Here is a 19893-nt window from a genome sequence, read left to right as displayed (position 1 = left end):
CAGTTGTCTTCATTATTATCATTATCTGTCAATACAAGAACATGGATTCGGTCTTTTAAACCTCAAACAGCCGTCTTATTTTGAATTTAACAGTTTAACATATTTAAATAGTCGAGGAACTGAAGCATCACAGCTGAGAAACTCTAACTAGAACTTTGAGTCTTGTAAAATTAGTTAGTTGATTAATTATCAGAAAGGTTGACAATTAATTTCTTTTCATTATTTACTTTATCAATCGTCAAGATGAATTTGGGTAGATTTATACCTAGTACAAATTTTTCAGCAGTTCATTTGGAAAAAAGATGAAGACCTCTGTTTAAAATAATAATAATGAATTAAATTTAAAAAATAGTTTTTGAGAATTCAAAGAACAAGAAGCAGGATTGTGACTTTTTTCTCATAAATATCACTTTTAGAATTGTAAAAAGTTAGAATTGAGAATAAAGTACAAATTATGAGGATAAATTTAACTGAAAAAGTCTGAGTTCCTGGGTTAAAGTTAGAACTTTGTATCGGTTAATGCTGACTTTTTTTGGTTTGTTTTTTGTCTTAGAATCCAAAGGGGGTCATGACCCCCAAATTTTTTTTTCCAGTGGCTCTTATTCTCTTCTGTACATTTCAGTTTGAGTAGTTTTTTAGTTTAATTTTCCAAAGTATAGTCTACAGGTACATGCATATGTTGTAGAATGATGTAGGATGTAGTTTCAAGTTGTGTTTCAAGTTTCCAGTGATCACCTCTGAAGTCTCTCACATCTTCAGCACCTCCATTTGACTGATGTTTGGTCTGCGTGGAGGATGGAGGGCAGCCCAGGCCAGCTCCTGGAACTGGAACATGACCCCTTTGCTGGTTTGTCATCTGATAAGCGTAAATGTTTTGATAGCGTTGGCCCTTTTACCATGATCCATGGATCTCCCTTTACACCCCATAACAAACAGGGCTGTCTAAACAGCACTTTATAGCCACGACAAGGCCTGGTCAACCATTATCAAAGATCTAATCTCAAATGAGCCATTGTGTTCAGACCAGATGTTAGAAGTAGCTGTGAAAATGGTAGAGGCTCAATTGGATGAAATAAAGGCCAGTCATGGAATATGGCTATTTACATGAATTTGACTATAAAAAGCTTTTATTTTCTCTCTTTTATGCAAGGTCAGGAATGATTGACTTGTTTCCAGTCCTGGAGTAAAAAAATGATGTTTTAGAGAATGTATTATAACCACTTTAAATTCAAAGCAACAAATCTTTGTCTCCTTCGTCCTCTTGCCCTTTAGCATTGACCGGTGTTTGACTGCTGCCAGTGACAGCTTTACAGTATGCAATAGAACTTATTGTTGCCTTATTCAATATGGCTTCCCTGAATAAGTCTATAAATGTATTAGGGTCCTGTGTCTCTCTCCCTGTTGTTTCAGTTTAGGTGAACTGGCGTTCAACCCAGCAGTGTTGTAAAATGCAGATTGGGTTCACTAGCAGGCCTCCTGTTTTATTACACAGTCATGGACAGCATTGTAAATTTTCGCTTGTCCTTCACTTTCATTCGATTATGCTAGCTGGGAAAATCTTCTGCTACATAATCTAGAGGGTGGCAGATATTTTTTGCAAGTGATGATGCTTCCTGAAAGTCTAAACGTTTGTTGCTACTATTTGTTTTTATGTGGGCTCATGAAAAAGATGCCCAGCAACTTAAATTTGACATGTTACTTAGTAAATGATAGAAAATTAAATATGTGCAGTCTCTCACAGAATCAAAGTGCCTGGACTTGTTGCTTGATAAAGGCTGTAGAACATTCTCATAAGTGTGTCCTTCATTTACAGTTCCTTAATGACAAAAAAAGTGTAGTTTTATGCATCTCGCTTGGATTTTTACTGGAACTGATATCAAAACTGGGAGGACGGGTGATACTAAACTTCCCGAATCAATTGGAAAAAATATTAATCCACATTAATATGCTACATTTGGCATATTGCTTCCTGTTGAGCGGCAACAAATGGTCTGTAAAGGTGGCGATTATTAGTCACACAATTTGTTTTTTTATCAGGCAAACAGAGAAAAGTCCATAAAGTTTTAGTTTATCATCCACTAAGGGCAGGGATAGCTCAGTAGGTAGTGGCGGCCCCATGATCGGAAGCTACAGCTACCCTGAGGTACCCCTGAGCAAGGTACCGTCCCTGCACACTGCTCCCCCGGGTGCCCAATGGCTGCCCACTGCTTCACTGAGTGAATGGGTTAAATGCAGAGAGGAATTTCCCCACGGGGATCAATAAAGTACACTTTCTTTCTTTCTTTCTTTCTTTCTTTCTTTCTTTCTTCTAAGAAGCAGTTTTATCAATTATCAATGTTGTTGCAGATTAATTTATATTTGAGTGAATAATCAATTTTAGCCAATCAGTCAACAGTTTCAGATGCATATTCAGTTATATCCTATAAAGAGCATGCTAAAATATTACGGTAGTTATTTCTATAAACAAACAGCTGTAGTATACAGTGTTTTCCACTTTTTGAGTTTGTTTTCCACTTGCGTTACATTAGTTATCAGTTTGGCAGACCTTCGGCACGAAATGATGCTGGCCCTTTGTCCATGGCTGAGATTTAGTTTAAGGTTAAATACCTTGCCCTTAAACTCTTCCTCTGGGCCACAGTGTGTGGCAAGGTCACCACTCCAATCAAGCTAGTGTTAACACAAAGACCGCTTGTCCCCTAATGAATTAGCTCTACAGTTTCTCAGCGAGTTAATACACCTCTCTCCAGACCCTCGCAGGCCTTTCCAGCCCTGCTGGCCTTTCACACGCACCCCCTAGCCCCTAATTTTTAAATGAGTTTTATAACTGGACAGTAAACCTCCAGTGGCTTAATGATGATGACTTCTTCATCTGCCCAAATGCTCCTTTTGTCCACCCCTCCTCCTGCCCAAGACCCTGCCCCCGTTCCCTCTGGTCACACCAGGCTTTAAACCTTGGTTCACCCCACTTTATAGATGCGCAGATAATCTCCTACGACGCACAAATGTGCATGTGCACACGCGTGCGCGCACACACACACACACACAAACGGACCCTGGGGCTATTCTCTGCACTGAGCCCTGCTCTGTCTCTTTCTCAACGTCTTTCTTTCTGTTGCTGCTGACTTCAGCAATGGCATTCAACTGGAATGTTTGCCTTTGTTTGTTTGACTCACTGGAAAGCCATGAATGACCTTAGCTCATCTGCTATCCTCACTAGCACTGATTTGCACTTCAGGGCTCAGCAGGTAGCCCTGGGGAGTAGGAGTAGTATTTGGAGGAAGAGGGGGAGGTTTCGAAAGAAGGTTTGGGGGTTTTAATAAGGAAATGAGACCGGCAGACTGTCAAATGCATAGCAAACAAAAGTGCAACTTGTAACACCTTTGACAGGTAGCCCACTTGCCGCTAGTATAAATGGGTATTCTGTTACGGGAATTTCCATGTGGCGGTTTTGTCGTTTTCTTACTTGGGGGTTGTTTGTTTGTTTTTTGACAGTATAGGACTGTTTTGTCATCATAACAGGGTTATTAGCACCGTGTCCGCTCATACATCTGATGGATCTCGCTTCATTCTTAAAGTTGAAGCCTTGAGCTGCTGTGTAACGACAGGCATCCTATGTACTTCCATCAGTCATGCATGCACTTGGTTAGACAGGTTGATTAGATTATATAATGGAGCAGATACAAGTGTAGGCAAATGATTCTCTTGTAGCTCAGTCCAGGGTTCGGCAACTGCTGACTCAGCTAAGTCAAAGCTCCGGCACTCCTCTGGGAATCCAAGAGAGGAAGAGCTCCACTTCCCTACCCCCTTCCAAATTTAAGAGCCCAGAAAGCCCAAAATCTCCCATTAATGCTGGTCATGTGACTTGTCTTTCCTCAGGTGGCAGTGGCAGGAATACTTCCCCTTTGTCCCCTTAGAGTGGTGAAGGATGGGCTCAGGGGCGGGCAAGCATTCAATCCACACTCTTTTGTTTTGCAGCACAGTGTCTTTTGAGGCCAAAGAAAATGCGGGGTTTACTCATTATCTCCATTTTAAATGGGCTATTTAGGACAGGCCATGTCAAAGTCAGAGGCTTAGAGATAAATCACGCTGACAGCTCTTTTCCCCCAGTTGAACTTGCGGTTGTGCTGGTGTCAGTTGGATCTTTGTCAAAATTTCACTTTCATTGCAATGGATGGACTACTGCAGGTAGTCTGTGTTTACCACCCAAAAATGCCAATTATAATTTAATAAAACGCCTGTGAGTCACTCTGATTTACTAAGTCTGGTCTAAATCAGCAGTTGCTTGGAAAATTTCACAGTCAAACTCAAACCCAGCATTTAGACAAATGTCTGACTGAGTGAAATGAGTGCATGAAGCACTAATGAATGCCCTGATTGGTTCGTGTGGTGGTTTACAGCAGCCGTCACACTGAATGCGCTGCAATGGAGAGGAGGTGAGAAGAGCTCCACACAACTTGATTAAAACAACTGTTGACCGTGTCTGTGGTAATGAACTGGAACGTCAGTCACATGGCTCAGTGAAGCAGGAACCCGGGCCAGTAAAGGAAGATATCAGATAATGGAGTCATTTATGATAAAACCATGTTAGTATTTTATGACTTGTTGGAAGTCGTCTCATCTTAAAAATAGCATTTTTAAGCCAAAATGATCAAATGTCTGTATGAAAGCAAGAGACCTAGAATCCTAGGGTCACTGTCGACTGTTTCTTCCCTGCTGGCAAGTACATGTGAGTTCACTTGCTGTTTACCTGACAAATTCTTGCAAACATTTCAGCAAGAAAACAAACACAGAAGCCTTTGGATGCTGCACAAATCATACTGACTCTACATGTTGAAGGCCAGAGCAAAATATTCTTGCATTTTCCACCCATTAGAAACGCTGAACAGTTTCCTGCTACTACAGATAGACAGATAGCCAATTGTCTTTCCCATTAAAAGTCAGGTAATTAAAGGTGTTGCAGAATTTCCGCTACCCCAGAAAGAGAAAGTTTGAGGAGTGTTTTCAACCTGACTCAAGAAAATACGGTGTAGACTGAGGCCATGTTGGCCTTAAGTCCTTCCTCTCTTGACAATGTCATGCCAACTGTGATCACTGGGCTGTAATGACATACAGTTCCCCAACATCTGCCAGCGCCTGTTGATTTGTGGTGCATTTCTGTTTATTTATTTTGACCAGATGAGCCTCCTGGTATTTATAGCAGGAGTAAAAGCCTAATGTGGGGTCAATCCTGGGTAAGGGCTATGGAGACAAAATGCCAAAGCTGACCTGACATTCTTGTCGGGGACAGATCCTTTCTGGTTCTGGAGTCTCTCCCACACACACACACACACACACACACACACACACACACACACACACACACACACACACACACACACACACACACACACACACACACACAAAAACAATAAAAAGCTGGGTGTGGCCGTGAGAGATTGAGTTGAGCATAGGATAGAAAGTTTGATTTAAAGACTTGTGCCCCCCTCCCCTCTCTTTGCTTCATTCTTTTTGAAAATGAAAACTTCCACATGACACAGTGCCCATGCAGGATGTCTTAACGTGCTGGGGGTCACACGTGGCAGCGGGGAAATGTAGGCCCTCTCCTTTGTCGTCTCCCCCCAACACACACACACACACACATAGAGAGCTCTGCAGGCCTCCAAGAGCATCTGTCACCACGGGGGGTCAGCAGGGCTGTAATGAATGAGCCCCCAATGGATACCCTCCCTCTTTGGCAAATGGCGTGGGACGGAGGAAGGCCTAGGGGGAGGTCGCTGTGTGTGTGTGTTTGTTTGCATGGGAGAGAGAGAGAGAAAGAGGAGGGAGGGTTTCTGCTGCAACAAGGGAAAGAGTGGGATTTCCAGTTCTCTGTAGAGGATAATGACAAAGGTGGCTACCAGAAAGGACTGAAACTCCATATGCTGCCTGGATATCAAAAAATAAAAGGATTTACTATTTAACATGGATGATATTTAAACAGGTGGCTTCACGTTTGGGATTTACTACACTTGATTGGAATTTTAAGCTGCTCGAGGAGTCATGGAAGGTACAGCAGAAGCTTCTTAAAACTGTGCTGTGTGTCACATGTGGCCCTGATTCAGCATTATTGGTACGGGTTTTTTTTAGCACCTCATTCAGTTTGTTTTATTCTCACCGCCCCCCTCTCCAGCCCCCATCACTTTTTCTCTCATGTCAGAGAAAGTGGCCTTTTTAATGTTAAGTGTGTGTTGAAATTTTTCCCGAATTTGTGCAACAGCGAGGTGTAAATATATATTTATGAAATTCCCCTTAAAACTGGCTAATTTCATTCAAACCCTGAATTAACTCATTTTCAGCTAGCTGCGTTTGTTTGATTAGCAAACGTCAAATAAAGGCCAAGTGTCAAGTTTAATTGCTTGATATCAACATCTTTTCCTTTTTATAAATGCAATGTTAGACAAAACACATTACCTTGCATTTGTTTGACTTTGCTGCAAAGCATATGCTAAATCACAATGTTATTAAAATGGGTGGAGGGTAAGCAAGTTTAATCCTGCCTCTTTCCCTCTGTTTAAACATTGTAATGTAATTATGCAGCTGAGCAAGAAACAAAAGGAGCCTGCAGAGAAAGAAAATTCCGGGTCAAAAGTAAGATTGGTTCAATTTAATGAACTTTTGATCTGACTTCTTTTCAGGGTAAAGCTCTGATATGGTTTTGATCTTTAACGGATCGCATATTGTGTAAGAAGAGATTTCACAAATAGCGCATCAGCTACAACAAAAATATGAGATGGGAACATTAATTCTAAGCAAGCTTTACTTATTTTTGTGCGAAGTTGTCAAGAGGAGAATCTCATTTTAGCTTTGTAGTGTACTCACCAATTGAAGAAAATTCACACCTCTTAGTTAATGTTGAATTTCCCTTTTTTTAAACTGAATGTAGTAAACAAGATTTCATTTTCAAGATTAAAAAAAGTTTTGGCTGCAATTTTTTTTTCCCCAACATTTTTTCAAGACTGCACATGTTGACAGATCAAAGTAAAATTTCTTAAACAATTGTGTATTTTTTTTTTTAACCTAAATTATTATTTTTTTATATATATGCATTTTTGTATCAACCTATCTAAACAGAACATACTGCCATTGTATTAATAATGGATGTATATTTTATAGTTGGGCTGTGCTTGCATGCATTTAAGAAGCATTGTCTTTAACCATTAGCTTAATCCTGTCCCACTTTCAAGAAATTTGCTTAAGAAACAAACTAAAACAGCACTTAAGTCTGAATATTTTCTCACGTTACATCACTGGAAAAACAGAACTTTATTATGCAGCACCTCGGGCTTGTCTTGTTTTTGTGTCTAAATTTATGGCTTCTTCAGCTTCATCTCCAGAGTCATCTCTGCCTCCTGTTGTGATGTCTACCCGTCACAACCAGATAAGCATCAAAATATTTAAAGACTCTGCTCCCTGGGTAATTAGCCGGTTGCAAGAGCTTAGGTTTGAGTTTTACATCAACAGCTGCGGGAACACTTGTGGGAGGGCAAAACATAAACCAGAGTTGTATTTCAATTTTCTTTTCTTTTTTGGTAGGCAGTTCTGTTGTATCGGTGTTGCAGGCGGATACGCTTCTGCTTTGTGACACGCTGATGTTTTTAAGTCTCTGATGCACTCCATCACGCTGGCTAATCATTCACTAAATGGGTAAATACAAGTTGAACCAGCTTGTGTGCACTTTCTATTTGAAGGACTTGGACCCCAGACAAGCTACTACTTTTTTTTCTTTTTTGAACAGAATATTTGTACAGTCAGAGGTGATGACTGAGTAGATTTTGGCTGTCAATGTTTTGAAAGGAACTTTGCTTCTGTTATATCAAAGCCTGATTGGCTAAACAATACTTTGTCAAAGGGTCAAAGTAACTTAAAGCCATTCAGAGGGTATTGACTGTGTGTTGAGTGCTGCAGCAACACCCAGTTGTACTTTATGAAAATGGCCTCGGGGCCGGGTAAACGTAATAGTGGGCTTTCTACACAGCTATACATGTACACATGCCACAGGCTGAGCTGCACTTAATGTCTGAGTGGTTAAAAGTGCCCTCATTCATTTTGTGAATGAGCATGCCCTTTGGACTGTGGGTATTAGTTGCAGCTTAAATCATTTTGGGGGGGATTTCCAAACAGCTGTAGTTTTTTTTCCCCCTCAAATGGCCAAAAAGTAGACTCATCAATTATGTTTTATTATTTAGTATAAAGTAAATACACTGGATATAATTGTTTATTTTTAGTTTGTTTGTTTAAACATTATAGATGTTTTGTGGGGGGTTTTGTCTGTAACTAGCACGTTCTTTTTATGAACATCCTGATTTAACATTCAAGCACAGAAAGTATAATTTCAACTATCTGGAGAAACCCTTAGCATAGTTAAACACTCTGAGCTAATCTTCCTGCTGCTTTCCCTCAGGTCTTCAAGCAACGAGGGAGTGACATGCCTTTGATGGAAATTTCTGCCGAGTGATAGCGATCCAGCATGTAGCAGAGTCCTGTCACACCTGGGAACAGTCTGACTGCGTAAGTCAGCCTGTTTTTTTTGGGGGGGTTTTATGTGATGCTAATGTTTCCTCTCTGAGAATTTCAGATTTCACTCTCTGCAGCTCATTTTGTCCGTAGTGGTCTTCTCCAACCCTCTGAGTGAGGATTAGATTAGCCTTTTCTGACCCAGGGTCACATTCATGCAATCTGTTGATGCCACCCAGGAGCTGTGGAACGGCCTTGACTGACCATCTGACAGCCTGAAAGGCAGTTTTAAAGTCACCATTCATTGATGTGACTTCCCAGCATTGGCCATTAGTCTTTGAACATTAAACTGCTTCTTCTGCTCATTATGTTTAACCAGCCATCAGGCACACTTCAGCTGCTGACCTGAAATACCCTCCACCACTGCAGCTGACCTTAGCAACCACCTGAGTCACAACACCCGTTAAGTGACCCCTACCACAGTCACGCTTTGTTTTAAGTTGCACAGGTGGTAAAAGGTCATTTTTGGGATTCACCTCGCCCAGGCTGGGTTAATGACAAATCTGTCCAGTGGGGCTTCACACTCAGCCAAGCAGAGAAGTCTCCGGAGCCTGTTTTGACATTCAAAACGAACAGGCAATGGCTACAAATGTCCTCAGGCACCCAGCTTCTTTCTTTCTTTCTTTCTTTTTTCATTTAGCCATTAGTCATTGTTTCTCTGTGCAGCCACCTTCCTCCATCAGTTAAGCAAGAAGTACTGTAGCTTCGTTCTCTTAAGCTGCTTATCTCTTCCACAGCACAGTCAGGCACTGTTAATCTTGTCTTTTGTCTGGGTTGGTCAAATTCCTCCCCAGTTAAGTAAACATTGAGTCTGAAACCTGTCCAGGCACGGGCAAAATTGCACCTTCAAGGCAAACTGTGATCAGCTTAATTTCCACCTTACCTCTTATTTACCACCTTACCTCTTATTTACAATATTATAAACAACGTTAGGAGTTTCTTTGTTTTGTGTGAAAACTGTAGATATTTATTCACCGACTGATATATTCAGTCAGTCATAATTAGTACTTTTTGTTTATTTTGTTACTTACACACACACACACATCTAAAGCACATACTGTTGTCATGTCACAGCTGTGTGGGATCTCAGACCTTAATGAGGAGTTTTTCCTCCAAACAGCTGAAGGCTAAACTGGTCAAATGTAGTCCAAGGACAAACATGAGGCATTTCAGGCCAAACCCGTGTTTCAAGAATGCAGCAATTAAAACTTTGTCTCTGCTGAGATGTTTTGACAAGCTGAAAGCTTTGAGTTTGATTAGGCGTCTTTAATAAATGGACACTGAAGTGCTGTTCAGTAAGTGAAGCTTTCTTTTTTCCACACTTGGAGTGCTTTCTGTTTCTCCTGCCCTCTGTTTTCTTCTCTTGCTGGCTTCTCTGAGACCACATGCTCAGCCCTCTGTCCATCTGCCACCTGCTAGCAAAGAGTCGGCCAACCACGGGCCCACGCGGCCGACCTCAGCAGATGTCACTGAGTGGACACTAGGAAGGGGGTGGGTGGGAGTGCAGGCAGAGTAACGGCAAAGAGCAAAAGAGCGAGGCCAAAAAGGGATAGGAAAAAAGGATTGGCCTTGGCCATTATGTTTTGACTGACATCGACAAAGTAAAGTGCGTGTGTGTGTGTGTGTGTGTGTGTGTGTGTGTGTGGTTTGTGCTTTGTGCTACTACTGACACTGTCTAGTAGACTAAACATTTTTATCATTAACAGGAAAGATCACTGCAACTAAAGATTATTTTAACATTTCATATGTGTCAGGTTTTTTTTTAATGATTGACTTCAAATGTAGGTTTTTTCTGACCAACAGTTCAAATTCTGAGAAGCCAAACTGAGCAAAGTTTGCACATTTTTGTAGAAAAATGAACGTTGTTCACATGAGATCATGTAGATTTTAGCATCCAGTTCGGGCTTGTGGTTGGATGGAGCCTGGATCTGTTGGATTTAACTTTTATAAAGTTCTAAAATATAAAACGTGGGTCATGCTTCATGTCTGTGATGAGATCTGAGCTTGGAGATTCATCCTGCATTTTAGGCTTGTGCAGCTTGATGCATAAACCCATATTGGTTCTGAAATATTTAAGCTGGTTGCGCCAGGTGGTAGTTGATTAGCAGTTTTCAATAAAAACAAAATTTGACTCACACCATCAGAGCACAGTAGTGTTTATTTGAAACATGAGTACATTTTCTTCAGAGATCTGTTGCTTTTTAGATTTTGGCTCTCTGTTGAGCTTGCTATTAGCACACAGGAAATAATCAATAACTTGAGATGAGAAAAACCATGACTGTATTCATTTCCTCATGCTCCTCTTTTCTCTCCCCCTCTCTCTGCTCCCACAGATAATGGGGAATTCATACGCAGGGCAGCTGAAGTCTGCCCGATTTGAGGAGGCTCTCCACAACTCAATTGAGGCGTCCCTGCGCTCGAGCAGCGGGGATCCACAACCCATCTTCACACAGCTGTACTTAGAGCCTGAGACGTATCCTGGTAACATGGAAGGTAAGAAGCTCACAGCAAGCTGGAAAAAAATCAGTTTGAACTATATTGAGTTCATTGGACAGCTAGTGCTTTAGAGACTTAGCCTTATGTAGCATATATTTAAATTTTGTCAGAGGGTTCACTAAACATTCCACTTTTCTGTTGAAGTATTTCTTAAAATGCAGTTAAATTTTTAGTAAAAATAATCTTACATTTTTGTAGTTGATATGAAGTCGAAAGCTGGCGTAGCACTCCATGGCAGGGAGCACCCAGGGCACGAGCTTGTGAATGGCAACTCTTCCAACGATCTGGAGGAGCTGGAAGACGAAGACGACTCGGACACCAGCAGCCCTCCACTTCCCTACCTGCAAGCTCCTGCACCGGATGGCTGCTGCACCCTGGATGGTATGACCTCTATGCATCCATCCATCCATCCATTCTCTTTTGCTTATCAAATCCCACCCCCCTGGGGCATTTCTGTGTGGAGTTTGCATGTTCTCCCCGTGTCTGTGTGGGTTCTGTCCGGGTACTCTGGCTTAGTCCCACAATCCAAAGACAAACAGTTAGTGAGGTTAGGTTTATTGGTGATTCGAAATTACTCATAGGTGTTAATCTGGCATGTGAATGCAAACGTTGTGAATTCATTAGTATGATCTCAGGAGTGTTGTGTTGTGTTGCTGTTCCAGAATTTTTAACAAGCATGCCAGATGTATTAAATTTTTGTAGAAACTTTATTTGTTTATTATTACATCTCTTAATCTACTGTTTACTTAAAAAAAAATTCCTCCTCCTCATCTCTCAGGCTTCTGTCAGGCCGGGAAAGACCTCCGCCTAGTCTCCATAGCAACAGAGCCCATCGAAGTCCCAGCAGGCTTCGAGCTGGTCGGTGCCAAGTCCCCCACTGTTCCTGAGCACATCTTGGTGTGCGCCGTGGACCGGCGTTTTTTGCCTGACGAGAATGGGAAAAATGCACTTTTAGGTCAGTGTGTTCCCGAGCGTTCGGATCAAGTAAACGAGCCAGAATTGACGTAATGAGCCAAGTTCCTGCTGAACTGAGCACGCTCTGTTGCTAGCTGGCACAGGTCATGCATTAGCCTGCAAATGTTTGGAAAGCAATGTAATTGTTGCATTTTTATGTCTTGCAGGTTTTTCAGGAAACTGTGTGGGCTGTGGTGAAAAGGGATTCAGATACTTCACCGAGTTTTCCAATCACATCAACCTGAAACTTTCCACACAGCCCAAAAAGCAGAAGCACTTAAAATACTACCTGGTGAAGAATTCTCAGGGTGCTTTGTGCAAAGGACCCCTCATCTGCTGGAAAGGTAAATATACACTACAGACTCCAGACTTTCTAAAGATGTATGTAAAGTATATCAAACTTTTATCTTACACTGCATTTTGTGAGGGTTTGATGAGTTTTGTTTGTTTGTTTCTCCTTCCTCTGTTTCTTAGACGGTAAAACGCGCCAGTTTCTCAGCAGCGCATCAACCTCCAAACCCGGCTCGTCGTCTTCTCTTAGCAGTAAAGAAAATGGAGGTGCCAGCGGACACAGCTCCTCTCCTTTTTCCCTTTCAGGTGAGATTATACTCTGCAGTGTTGCCTACGTTTTTACACAGCAGAGTTAAACCTGCAAGTCAGCAGCTGAAATTTAACGATAACTCAAGTAAGTTGCATTAATTGTGAGTGTGTAAAGTTTACAAAAGAAGTTAACAAATTTCACCTACTCCTGTTTAATAAGGTTGTTTTTCCTTTTTTTTCATCCCCTTTTGTCTCCTCCTGTGAATGATCCAGGCATCTTAGGCAAGTGTTTAAAGCACTACACTATGATCGTATAACATGTAAAAATGGCTGTAAAATTAAAGCCAGTGAGGAACTCTTGTAGATTTTATGTATGTTTAAAAAAATAAATACACACAGGCAGTTGTTTTATTACCCCCTTTTACAAAAAAATACAATACAAAGATGTTTTATGATGTTTCTCATTTAGCAGCTTAAATCTCACCCCAAACTCCAAGTCAGCAAGCCTTGCTTCTTACTCAATTATTATTGTTTTGCTTATTTATGTATAATCATTATTTTGGCACAAAGACAGCAAAAGAGACAGAAACTGAGAGAAACTTGAACGATGTGGCTAAACTGAAAGATTAATTAGCCCAGCAGGATGCTAAGGCCACCCAGAGAGTTTCATCTCCCATAGCTGGGCATGGTTTGTTGTGTTTTTTTGGTCCTGTCAAACTTACACTCAAACAGATCTATTAGAGTTTCAAATTTAATGGATGGATAGATGTTAATTCACAGTAAGATAATCTGTCGCACTTTCAGGGAAGTTTATAAACTGTGTAAATAAGTCTGGACTTCAAGTCATCAAGTGTAGCGTAATAATGACAGTATACATTTATCTATTCCACCAAAGTGATATTGTTTCAGTTGATTATATGCTGACAGCTTGTGCTGTTGCTATAGGTTTTGGTTGCTAAGCTCTGAAATATAAGAGTTGAGCTTGAAACACCATCTCGCTGCATTAAGCTATTTATGAGGCTTTGTTGGTCGTGTGCCACTGCATTTGGTTGCGGCAGTGCTTTGATGTGTATTCTGGCTGCATAGTGACATTTTATTAGAAGTAAATTACAAATAGTAAAAGTTTGTTAGTTTTTAGTACATTTTAACCAGATTTTTCAGTTTACCACGATGGCTAACTAGCCAATGCTTACTTTTGTTAGTGTATCTGTTCCAGTCTACAGATTCTGATAAATTTTGTTTGATTCGGATTATTTTTCATAATCATAATATTTTTAATATCTGAAGCTAAAATTTCACTGAAATCTTTGGAAGTGTTCGAATTTTCTGCCCTAAAATAGTATTCAAATCGGAGACAGTCAAGGAGAAGGCTTGGTTTATTTTATGCTTTTGAAAAGCATCCTCTTATCAACTTGGCTACTTTTTTGGTAATGCAGGTGAAAATAAATGCAGGAATTTAAAAGCAACACAATTAAATAAAGCTCTGGTTATTTATAGAATAACCATGTTGACTCTTCAAGGAGATGTTGTTCTTCTTTGACCTTTCACAGCGAGAGCTTGTTCCTTCTATGATTGGAAAACCTCCTGGGCTTATAGTATTGATTTGTTCTTAACCTGGATGCTGCTTGTAAGCATAGCTCTTGCACGTTAATATAGACAGCTGTGCTGCAGGGCTATGTATCGGCATTACTCTCGCCTGATGTCTCGTGACTGCGACCTTCAGGTACATCCTTCTCCTTCAGAGGTTTTTGACACTCATGCTTTGAAAGCCCAGAGGGTAGAATTCATAATAATTCACTTCACTGTCTCCAACTCAGGTCACTGTATTCTAGAGCGATTGGTGAGAAGGACAATTCTGGTCTGTTAATAATTGTACAATTGACAGTTCATACTGACACAGATCTGATAGTTTGACATTTGTTTGAAGGCCAAAGGCAACAAAATGACCAATCACAGGAAAGGTGTGTGTTAAAGCCACAATCCAGAGTTATCAGAAACATTCGTATGAAGTCGGTGGACAAGGGAACCATGCATCATTGGGTGCATAGTAGCTGTGTTTTGATATTGTAATGCTTTTCTTTTTATCTACAGATTCTCCACCTACCAGAACAACGCAAGCATCCTCTGTCTTTTTTGGGAACCAGGAATGTAGTTTCCTCAAACCACTGGCCTCCACACCTGGAAACAAGACTCTACCAATAGGTGAAGAGTTTGATTGGTACATTTATAGCTGTGCATGTCAGTTTGTTCTGTATGTGGTAGGAAATAAACATGATAACATAAAAACTGTAGTCCCACATACCTGATGTATCCATGCTTCAGTGCTGGAATTTAAAATTTAGCTCCTGGCAAAACTTTACCTCAAGCTTTGTGTAAAAAAACAAAAAAAAAACTTCATGAATATAAGATTGATTTATGCTACAGACTGCTTAGAAACACACAGATACATGCATGTGCTTACTTACCAGTCAATGCTGGAGGAAGAAATGCTATAATGATTTTTTTAAGGCCTTGCTATCTATTAGCTCCTTTACAAGGTTGCTATATTGACAAGCTAAGGGTACGCATAGCAATTGATGTTTTTGTGTGTTGCATACACTGTGAATATGAGATGGAAACATGGCCAATTGCTACAAGAGTGTACGTATAGGAAATCAATAGCCTGCCGTTAGTACTGACTTATTTTCATTCATTGGTTACTCTGCAGACAGTTATAGTTGGGGGAAATATTTTTATATTTGCATATCACTTGTTCGCTTTTTCGTTATCCATTCAACTTTTTGTAGCATGCTGGCAGTTAGCCACTGTGCTGCAGGCTGAAATATCGCAACATGGCACCATTGTGTAAGGAGAGCAGGGAGGCAGACCAGCATAGTGACAGAAACTGGAAAGGCAGGAGCAGTTTTAAGGTGGATTATTGATAAAAGCACAACGCTGAAGTTTGCAGGCAAGTTGGCAGTTAGACAAAACAAGACGGGAGAGCAGAGATCAGAGTCCACAAAGCATGGAAGTGGTCAGGTACAGGTCAAAACAGATTGGGGATGATTTCAAAACACACAAAGATAATCTACAGATTGTAGCATAAATGTTGCAGGAGTTAAAAGCATGGATAGAGTTGAGCAGGTGAGATTTGCAAGCATGTAAGGTAGATTTGGTGTGTGACTGCATGCAGACGACTTAAAGAGTAAAGAAATCTCAGTAGTGATTCATTCACAGACGAGGCTTTAGTTTATAACTAGATGGCTAGAATGAGTCAATCAGTGCTTTGAGTTTAAACATTACACCAAAAAGAAACAACGTGTCAGCGTTGTTATTGTGAGCTTATTATCTCGGCAATGTTGCAGTTTCACAAACTGTATTAATGCGTAATCTGTGTTTCAGTACCCACAGCTCTTCGGGTGAATGTGCCAACAAATAGCCTGGCTGTTGATGGGCGCCCTCCATTACTCAGCCCCTCCCAGATGTCCTTAGGGCCTCAAGGTCAGGGGTATCGCACTGCTGATTTAGGAGATAGTCCCGGTAGGATCCTTTCTGAATACGTACAGTGTGTTATTTGTAATTATTTTCTGTATTGACATTTTTTCTTACTTGTCTGTCTTTAATGTTTAGTATTGTCTGCTATGAACTCTGGCCCTCCAAAGAAGCGCCACCGGAGCTGGCATCCCAGCTCGTTGGTGCCAGTCCCGCCAACAGCTGTCCCTGTGCCAGCTATTCGGCCAATAGTTTGTTCTCCAGGTTTGTTTGTTAAGCCACCTTCAGGGGGATGGGGGGAGGGGGAGGCTGAGCAGTTTATTTTCTTCTGGGTTTTAAATTTATCCTGTTATACCAAGTGTTCCTTTTTTTTTTTTTATCCATTAACGCTGGATTGGTGAGCATGTGTGTGCAAAGGAGTGTGTGCAGAGAAGTGTCTGCACACCCTCATTCCCCATGCCTCTGTTTGAGGATGAGTATGCACTAATGTCCCTGACGCTCTCTGGTTGTTAAGGATGATTCACCCAGCATTGCCATGGTGATAGAGCTGGACAGTTTGTAGGGCAAGTGAATTTAAAAGAATTGCACGATTAGAGATTTCTGCCACATCGTGTATTTAGGCGAGCTGACAGAAATAATAAAAAGGCAATCTGGGCAGAAGGGCCAGAATGAACAGGGTGTACATGGTTGCTAATAAAATAACCAACAAAAATTGTTCTTTTGTTCCACTAAATCAGCCACTGCAGGAATTAGGATGTGCACATTTTTTTCTCCATAACAGGAGCATCATTAAATCCGTGTTGTGTCCTGGTGAGATCACCAGGATAAAGCTATCCAGCTGTATGTGTCTGTAAATATGAACATAATGTTATGTCTTCACTAAATGTCTCACATCTCTCCAGTTTACATGTAACTATAAACATCTCTTTAAAGAAAGTATACAGCGCATAAGGAGCTTATTTTACTAATATTAGTCAATTAATTTGAAGTTTTCCCTTTTAAAACAATCAGTCTTATTTGTATACAGGCTAGTTACAGATAATTAGCAGGCAGATAATAAGACAGCAACTGGTAAAAAGAGAAGACCAATTTAAGACAAAGTTTAAAAAGTGTCCCCTAAGTGTACATAAGTGAAATAAAAGCAGTTAGAAAGATGAGTAATTGCAAAGCATCATAAACTAGTACTAATAAATTAGAAAAAAAATGCTGACAAGAAGTCAGTAAAGCAAGTGATAAATAAATATTCGATAAAGTAACTGTTTATAATCACGCAATCCTTACTATTGACTTACTAATCTGAGAGTAAAAGTCTGTGGTTATAGATACAATTAAGTAAATTAAACGAATCTCTATAGAGCATCGGCAGTCAAAAAGTTAGGCTTTAGGTTTATATTTAAAGACTTCAGTACATCTAGCTGCTTTCAGGTATGTCACCAGACTGTTCTGGCGGTTCAGGCCATGAAAGCTAAAAGCTGCCTCCCCAGAGGTTTTTGTCCTGCACTATGGAACAACTCCTGACTCCTGAGGAGCTGAGGGGACTTAATAGTTCTGACATTAGATGCACTGGAGACACATACTCTGAAGCGTTAAAGTATACAACAACACTGAAAAAGACAATGTAGGGCAAGTGAATTTAAAAGAATTGCACGATTAGAGATTTCTGCCACATCGTGTATTTAGGCGAGCTGACAGAAATAATAAAAAGGCAATCTGGGCAGAAGGGCCAGAATGAACAGGGTGTACATGGTTGCTAATAAAATAACCAACAAAAATTGTTCTTTTGTTCCACTAAATCAGCCACTGCAGGAATTAGGATGTGCACATTTTTTTCTCCATAACAGGAGCATCATTAAATCCGTGTTGTGTCCTGGTGAGATCACCAGGATAAAGCTATCCAGCTGTAAAGCAAGTGATAAATAAATATTCGATAAAGTAACTGTTTATAATCACGCAATCCTTACTATTGACTTACTAATCTGAGAGTAAAAGTCTGTGGTTATAGATACAATTAAGTAAATTAAACGAATCTCTATAGAGCATCGGCAGTCAAAAAGTTAGGCTTTAGGTTTATATTTAAAGACTTCAGTACATCTAGCTGCTTTCAGGTATGTCACCAGACTGTTCCGGCGGTTCAGGCCATGAAAGCTAAAAGCTGCCTCCCCAGAGGTTTTTGTCCTGCACTATGGAACAACTCCTGACTCCTGAGGAGCTGAGGGGACTTAATAGTTCTGACATTAGATGCACTGGAGACACATACTCTGAAGCGTTAAAGTATACAACAACACTGAAAAAGACAATGAGCAAAAATATGTTTTTCTTACCTTCTGACTTGGTTAACAGGAACTGGGACTTTTTAAAAAATGTTTTCTTGACTCACAGCCAGTCAGCGTGTTTCTGCATCCTTGTTGTTATTGGTATCTCAGAAGCATTGTCTGCATGTCAAACATGTTGAAACATCTCCTAAACTGTAACTATGGCTAAAGTTTGTACTGACACGTAATTGCTTTATCATCCTTAAGGGCCGGTATTAGGAGTAGCCTCTCCTCAACCACCTGTAATAGGCGTCATTCAGCCCCAGCCTGTCACCATTGGAGAGACGGTCATCGTGCCCGACAACCTACTCAACTCTGCAGGAGTCCGACCTGTCATCCTCATTGGTACCAGTTTTAATTCACTGATATGTTTCTTCATATTAAACATCACCTTTCAGCGCATATAAAACCCATTTTAATGCAAATTATTGTATTTTTTGTTTGCTTAAACTGTAAAAGGCAGTAAAAAAATCTGTGTGATGCATTTTTGTGGATCTTTTTAAATCTTAATCCGATTGAATACACTTTCGTCAAGTAAATAGGTACACTTTGCTAGTACCAGGTTAGACGTCTTTTGTCTTCAGAGCTGCTTTTATTCTTATTGGCATAGATTCAACAAGGTGCTGGAAACATTCCTCAGATATTTTTCTCCTTCAGGGTGCACCGTGTTGAGTGTTCAGAGATGCTCGTCTGCATTCCTTGGTCGTAACGAGTGGTTTTCTGAGTTTTTATTAGCTCGAAGCGGACTGTCTTCTTTTTTTACTCAAATTCATACACTCACTGGATGTGTTTTTTTTTTGTTTTGTTTTGTTTTTTTCTTATTTGGACCATTGTTTGTAAACCCTAGAGATGGTTGTGTGGAAAATTTACACTTAATTTCTGTAGGTTTCTGAAATGCTCAGACCAGCACGCCCAGCACCAAAAAACCATGCCAGATTCAGTCACTTAAATCCCTTTTCTTCCCCCTTCGGATCAGTCTGAACTTAAGCGGGTGCCATGTGATGGCCTGTTAGATTTTTTTTTTTTTTTTTTTTTTTTTTTTGCCTTAAACAGTGGAACACGTGTACCTAATAAAGTGGCTAGTGGGAATAAGGTCTGCTTAGTTTTATTTATGTATTTATTGAATCTTTATTTAATGACAAATTCCCCTTAAGATTAACAACTATTTTTCAAGGGAGACCTGACCAAGACGGCAATGTTACATCAAAAAAACGACTCAGTCAAAAATAATAATTAGCTTCTTACAAAGTTTTATAGCTCAAATGTTAAATGTTTTACACATCTTAAGTGGGCTTTTTTTGTTTGTTTGTTAGGGTTTTTTTCTGGTTCATCTAATGCCAAGTTTTTGTTTTTAGGCCATGGCACTTTACCTTACTTCTATGGAAATGTTGGGGACATAGTGGTGAGCCCCCTGCTGGTCAGCTGCTATAAAAGCAGCCAACTGTCAGATAAAACCCTGGAGGCTCTGGGGCTCAACAGCAGCCGGTTACTCAGCGTGGAGACGATGATTCTGCTCACTCTACAGTATTTTGCACGTTTAGGTAAGCAGCCTACACAATCACTGCTA

At 40.4% G+C, this 19893-nt stretch overlaps 1 protein-coding gene across 8 annotated transcripts in view; it reads left to right on the top strand.

Annotated features, from left to right (window-relative positions):
- greb1l (GREB1 like retinoic acid receptor coactivator) overlaps positions 1-19893 on the top strand; it is a 46459-nt gene that overhangs the window by 12675 nt on the left and 13891 nt on the right. For 4 of the 8 annotated variants that reach the window (XM_085378955.1, XM_085378953.1, XM_085378954.1 and 1 more), the window contains exons 1-12: positions 5861-6046; positions 8441-8547; positions 10887-11046; positions 11248-11430; positions 11828-12004; positions 12171-12347; positions 12478-12600; positions 14635-14745; positions 15925-16062; positions 16153-16278; positions 18534-18671; positions 19682-19867. In XM_085378955.1, the coding sequence (XP_085235081.1) occupies positions 10890-11046; positions 11248-11430; positions 11828-12004; positions 12171-12347; positions 12478-12600; positions 14635-14745; positions 15925-16062; positions 16153-16278; positions 18534-18671; positions 19682-19867 (1516 nt within the window). In that variant the 5' untranslated portion in view covers positions 5861-6046; positions 8441-8547; positions 10887-10889. Of the gene's footprint in view, positions 1-644; positions 848-5860; positions 6110-8440; positions 8548-10886; positions 11047-11247; positions 11431-11827; positions 12005-12170; positions 12348-12477; positions 12601-14634; positions 14746-15924; positions 16063-16152; positions 16279-18533; positions 18672-19681; positions 19868-19893 lie in introns of those variants that run through there. The other 4 variants (XM_085378948.1, XM_085378950.1, XM_085378951.1 and 1 more) reach the window with 3 other exon arrangements.

The sequence above is a fragment of the Diplotaxodon limnothrissa genome, linkage group LG18, assembly GCF_057381915.1.
Source record: "Diplotaxodon limnothrissa isolate DT_005_m linkage group LG18, D_limnothrissa_male_GT1.1, whole genome shotgun sequence".
Classification (NCBI taxonomy): Eukaryota; Metazoa; Chordata; class Actinopteri; order Cichliformes; family Cichlidae; genus Diplotaxodon; species Diplotaxodon limnothrissa.
This window is presented reverse-complemented; position numbering and strand designations above follow the sequence as displayed.